The sequence below is a fragment of the Ornithorhynchus anatinus genome, chromosome 7 (genome assembly GCF_004115215.2).
Source record: "Ornithorhynchus anatinus isolate Pmale09 chromosome 7, mOrnAna1.pri.v4, whole genome shotgun sequence".
In the NCBI taxonomy this organism is placed as follows: domain Eukaryota; kingdom Metazoa; phylum Chordata; class Mammalia; order Monotremata; family Ornithorhynchidae; genus Ornithorhynchus; species Ornithorhynchus anatinus.
In genome coordinates, this window is record NC_041734.1 from 22,644,779 (window position 1) to 22,650,746 (window position 5,968).

General features: G+C 53.0%; 1 protein-coding gene across 1 annotated transcript; it reads right to left on the reverse strand.

The window, feature by feature from the left end:
• Positions 1 to 308: 308 nt before the first annotated feature.
• Positions 309 to 3,763, reverse strand: LOC114813266. The gene is made up of 2 exons (XM_029069412.1): positions 3,436 to 3,763; positions 309 to 2,011 (listed from the first exon to the last, which is right to left on the reverse strand). The coding sequence occupies exon 2, from the start codon at positions 1,210 to 1,212 to the stop codon at positions 430 to 432; it is 783 nt and encodes a 260-aa protein (XP_028925245.1). The 5' UTR covers positions 1,213 to 2,011; positions 3,436 to 3,763; the 3' UTR covers positions 309 to 429.
• Between the last annotated feature and the right edge of the window lie 2,205 nt (positions 3,764 to 5,968).

Consider the following 5,968-nt stretch of genomic DNA (forward strand, 5'->3'; position numbering starts at 1 on the left):
ACTCACGTATGCGTTAAACTCACTTGTATGTTACAGTCGCTTATACATTTCCCACTTATGCATTAAACCCAGTTATACGTTACACTTACTTATACGTTACCCACTTATGCATTAAACCCAGTTATGCGTTACATTCACCCGTCCCGTGACTCCTGTCTCTGTGCCTTTATCCTAGTGGCAGAATGGGCGTCTGGCGCTCTGGGCAGGGAAAGACATGTGGGTGGCTGTTGCTACCGCTGTGATCTTCCAAGAGAGACCAGAGCACCAGAGGCGACAGGTATTTATTACCTGTGGTTTGGGTGGTCCCAACTTCCTTCCTGTTCAATCTCTGCCCCTTCTGCTCCCTTCCCTTCCATACCTTATTGGGTGGGCATGGAGGTGAGGGGCACCTATCTTCCTGTCCCGCCCCCTCTGGCCAGAAAGGTTATGTCACCGATGGCATTTTAACCTGGGGTAGCTGGTGCCCAGGTCCACCTTGGCACATACCACCCATTGGCCCTTGCCATATGTGCCCATTTGACCCCAACCTTCCCTGTGTCCCCTCCGGGGCACGTGGTGGTGGAGTGATGCTGGAGGCCGTGCCCTCCAGGATTGTCCCTCCCCTGACCACAAGGAACTGATATCCTCACCCGGCTGGCCACGGAAGTCCGGAGAGTAGATCCATAGGTCGGGGCAGAGGACAGGGCCCATGCTCTGGCCAGGGGTGATGGGGTCGGGGGCAGGAGGAGCCTTCAAGGTGTGGTGACCAGAGGTAGGGAGGATGACTGGTGGACTACAACATTCTTGAAGTAATGCACAGAGAGAGAAGTCGTGGACGACTGCAGTGCTCGTCACATTGCGTGTGGAGAGGACCGAACAACAGCAACCTATGAACCAGCATCCTCCCACTAGGCCCACTAACAAGAGCAAAAGCAGCAGCAACCCATAGAATAGTGAGCTCCCCCAGTTTTTAAAGAGTCCTTGGAACCAGTCCCAAACTCCTCCAGCAGTATCATCGTCCTGGTACTGGTTAACTGCATGGTACATATCGGCAACAATTGCGTCCACATGTCCAGAATTGTCAGGGATAAAGGTGCAACATTCCTTCCCGATAAGCTTGGAGACCCCTCCTTGGCTGGCGAGGAGGAAGTCAAGGGCCATTCGGTTCTGCAGGACGGTCGTCCGGATGGCTCTCTGTTCATCCCTGAGGGCCATAAGGCTGACAGCAATCATTGGTTATCTGTTCAATTAGTTTAGCTAGGTTAAGTATTTCACGAGCCACCCGTGCAAACCCATATGCGGGAAACATGATCCTGAAGAAGCATTCGGACTCTGAGATCGGGGCCCCCTGACCATTTCGGACTCAACCTTCCGGGCGACTCATGGTGTGACGGATGGCCGGGAGCACAAAACCAAGGAAGCAAGTCCCTCCCCAGCCGGCAGGGAGCCACCGATAGGCCTGGATGCCACAAATGAGATAGGCAGGTACTGCACAGGGGGTGGTGCCACAGTTGCCAAAGGTCCCATTTGCAGTGAGCAGGCCATGGGAGCGGACGTCCACCCCCTGCTTGGTGGTCGGTGGGCCACAATGACCGGCCGCAGATCTGCGCCCATCCTGGAGCTTAGCTGCGTTACATACGTGGGAACTATTGCCTGCCCAGAATTTGGTACCAATATCGTGAAAGCCGAATGGGGATACAGCATGGTCAGTCCACCCACTCACCATAAGGTATGTGGTGGCATATGCGGGCTCCGCGTTAGGGCGGCTGCTGCAGGGATGGGGGGCTCCTGTTGTATTGAACCAGGTGGAGTTGTCATAAGGATGAGCTATAAGGGGGTACCCGCCCACCCATTCAATGGGGAATGCCCAAAACCCAACAGTTTGAAACGTTCAGGTCCTGGCTGTAGTGGGCTAAGGCCTTCAAGAAGGTGTTGCCGCGGGCTCTCACACATTCCAGGGTCAAGATGACAAGCAGGCCGAGCAGATTCATGGAGCGGTGGGTCGACATTTCCTCTCTCCCAGGTGTGGTGTCTGCCAGAGAGAAGAGCTTAGGTCTTGGAGGATGTCCAAGCCTCTACCAGGGTTAGTGGGCAGCCGTCATTGGTATTAGCTGCCCAAATTTGTGCGGTCAGAGCTCTCATAAGGGTAACCCATAACTGGCCTTTCGGGGAATGTTGGATAATGACTCGCTGCCCAATCTGTCTCCGGTATCCTTCTCAGGGGAGGGTGGTGAGCTGTGTTTGTATCCCTGTGGGAGCTGTGTAAAGGTGTACTGAGCCCCATCCCAGGTGGAGGATCTTTGCTACCTGGGCCTCGGTGTCTACCAGGAAAGAGACTTCCTGGTGGTTATCCATTAGGACGGTCATAGGCAACCTGTAAGAGAGCCACGGCCACCGTCCATTAGGCAGGCCCGCTGGATCTCCCTCCTAGTTTTCCTCTTCCGGGGCGGTTGGGGCCTGTGGTCTACCTTCCAGAGTGAGCAGCCTCAGGATATGGGTGGGTAGCCCATCTAACTCATCCATAGGGAAGCCCCGTTCCCTCAACTCCTACCATATGGCTACCTGTCCTAAACCCAATCTTCCTGAGCCGATCCACCTTGGAGGTTGGTGGGTGTCTCTTCTAGTATTCGTTGGAGCTGCCTTTGTCCTCCCCAAACCCAGGCCCTTCCCAATTATGATTGCTACATGCCGGGTAGTGGGTACTTCAGAGGACCGAAATAGGGGCCAGTCACTATTGGCCACAGTGGCCAACGTGCTCCAGGTGCTTGCCCCTGTGGCTCTATCTCTCAAGCGGTGAGCCAGAGCATGCTCCGGCTCTGGGGGTGCACCCATTACTATGGCACAAAGTAAACCCTCTTGGGCGGGTAGGGACCATGGACTAGGTTCCTGAGTTTTCTCCCTATCATCCAGGAGTTGTTCGATCCCAAGCACCAGAAGATGCTGGTTTAATGTAGTTGGGTCGGTCCACCGGAGAGTGCCGGCCCTTCCCTGTTCACTCCGGGGTATTGTCTGAGCCCACTGTACCGCGAGGATCCAAAGAGTTCGACCTTGTGTGTGAGTGTGGGACACATCTATCCCTGGACCCAAATCTAGGCAGCTGCTTTCATCTGGGCTGATGTCTACCTGAGCGGCTGCTCCCTTCCAAATCCTAGCCAGCCAGGCTATCACAGGTTCCCCGGGGTGCCGGGAAAACTCTTTAGAGATCTGCCTGAGCTCAGGGGCTATGAAGTCTGTAGTCTGGGTGGTGAGCTTTCCCTCTGGGTTGCGCTCTTCCTTGATAATAGGGTAGAGGGGCTTGGGCTGCCACTCGGGGTTTTGCGGGGGTACCTCCCAATCCCGCGGGGGTGGGGGCGGTTCCACTTCTGATAAGGGGCCGAGATCTCCCTTTCCTTCCCCTGAGCAATTCCCCTTGCAAATTCCCGAGTACATGACCTGCTTAATCTCCTCTTCAGTTACCGGGAGTTTTCTCCTCTCCTCTAACTCCTTAGCCAGACGGGATGCCAATTTCTGCTCTAAAAGGGTGTTCTGCTGTGCTTTAACCTCAGCCGCTATCTGCAGTAAGAGGCATTTCGTGTCAAGTTCCCTTAGTTTCGCCTCCAGGGCGTCCCTTTCCTGCCGCAACCGCCACTGCTCCCGAGCTGCGGCTTGCAGCGCTGTTGCTAGGAGGCCGAGAAGGGCGGTCTTTCCTTTCCTTTTCCTGATTTGGGTAGCCTCACGCCAATTACAAAACTCTCTCACCAGATTGGCCGGATCTTCCCAGTTGTCCTCCACCCAGCGGCTGTCCCATCTCGGGGTTTTCCATCCCTGACTCGCAAGGAATTCAAACAGCCCTCCCGGCTCTCCGTCGCCTATCGCCGATCCCATCCTCGTCGCCATTTATGTCACCCGTCGCCGGGGACAGGTTCTTTCGGAATCGGCGCGGCGAGAGAGAGAGAGATGCCGGGGATGGAAAACCTGAGTTTTGTAAAGAATTTATTCCGCGGGGCGAAGTGGATTGATTAATTATTTAGACGCGACAATCGGCCTTCCCTTTCGGGGGAAATATAGTGTTAAAGCTTCCCCTTTGGGAGGAATATGGTGTTAGAGCTTCCTTACCGGGAGGAATACACTGGTATGTTACTCGCGTGTGGGCGGACACCAGGGCCCAACCAAGCAGAGCTCGCTTATGGTTTACTCACAACGTGATTCCCACCATGTGCGCACCCACTCGGGAGGAACCCACTTAGGCGTTAAACCCGCTTGCACGTTAAAACTCACTTATGCGTTAGATCCACTTGTGCTTTAAAACCCACTTAACTTGGACCCACTTATGCCTTAGACTTACTTATGCGATACACTCACGTATGTGTTAAACTCACTTGTATGTTACACTCGCTTATACATTACCCACTTATGCATTAAACCCAGTTATGCATTACACTTACTTATACGTTACCCACTTCCCAGTTATGCGTTACACTCACCCGTCCCACGACTCCTGTATCTGTGCGTTTGTCCTAGTGGCAGAATGGGTGTCTGGTGCTCTGGGCAGGGAAAGACACGTGGGTGGCTGTTGCTACCGCTGTGATCTTCTAAGAGAGACCAGAGCACCAGAGGCGACAGGTATTTATTACCTGTGGTTTGGGTGGTCCCAACTTCCCTCCTGTTCAATCTCTGCCCCTTCTGCTCCCTTCCCTTCCATACCTTATTGGGTGGGCACGGAGGTGAGGGGCACCTATCTTCCCGTCCCGTCCCCTCTGGCCAGAGAGGTTACGTCACCGATGGCATTTTGACCTTAGGGTAGCCGGTGCCCAGGCCCACCTTGGCACACCATCTGGTCCAGCTCTATCACTCTCCGCACCAACTAGTGACTGAATCAACCAGCCTCCAGTCCCACCTTGGCATTTGTCTTTGACTTTGACATCTTTCTTGCCTTCTTACTCTCACTTCTTCCTCAATCAATCAATCAGTGGTATTTATTGAGCTCTTTCTTTCTGCAGAACACTGTACTAAGTCCCTGGAAGAGTTCAACACAACAGAATTGGTACCCTACCCCTTTCCTCAAAGACTTAAGCCTTCATTATCCCTCTGCCCCTCAACAAACCACTTCCACTCATTACTCAGATTTTCTTATCTCTTGTTCCACTCCACGTTAGCCACATATTAATAATGGTGGTATTTGTTAAGCGCTTACTATGTGCAAAGCACTGTGCTAAGCGCGGGGGGCATACAGGGTGATCAGATTGTCCCACGTGGGGCTCACAGTTTTAATCCCCATTTTACAGATGAGGTCACTGAGGCCCAGAGAAGTTAAGTGACTCACCCACAGTTACACAGCTGACACGTGGCAGAGTCGGGAGTCGAACCCAAGACCTCTGACTCCAAAGCCCAGGCTCTTTCCACTGAGCCACGCTGCTTCATCTTCATAGCTTACACACACACCGGGCTTTGTCATCTCTATACAAAGCCCCATCTCTAACCTCTCCAGTTCTGACTTACTGTTATCAACGACTACCTTCTTACTGACCCCCTCACCCACAGCCCCTCATAATCGAATTCTATGCTCAATCAACCAGCTCCTCCTCTTCTAGACTATCACACTGATTCTAGACTTCCTACCAACTACAGTGCCTTGCTGCTAAAACTGGTTCAACTCAACTCATCTGCTCCATTGTCCTTTGGTTGCTCTTGCCACCTGCAAATTTTAACTACCCCTGAAGCACCCGGTTTTCTCCCACTTCCCTCCATAACCCACAGGAGCACTGGCAACTACTTTGTTGGTAAATAGAAACCAGCAGTCATGAACTTCCCACAATCCCTTGATCAGCTTCTCACCAATTCACTACCATTTCCTCCTTCTTTTACTTTCCAACTTCCTCTCAAGGGAAGATCTCCTACATACACTCCGGTCCTAGCCCTCTTCTACGTGAGCCTCCAACCCCATCCATTTTCACCCATTATAACACTCTTTCCCACCTTTCTTCCCTCTCCCAACCCTCTTCAGCCACTC

Excerpts from the sequence above, each read along its gene's own strand:
- LOC114813266 (XM_029069412.1), bottom strand. The coding sequence starts at position 1,212 with ATGATTGCTGTCAGCCTTATGGCCCTCAGGGATGAACAGAGAGCCATC.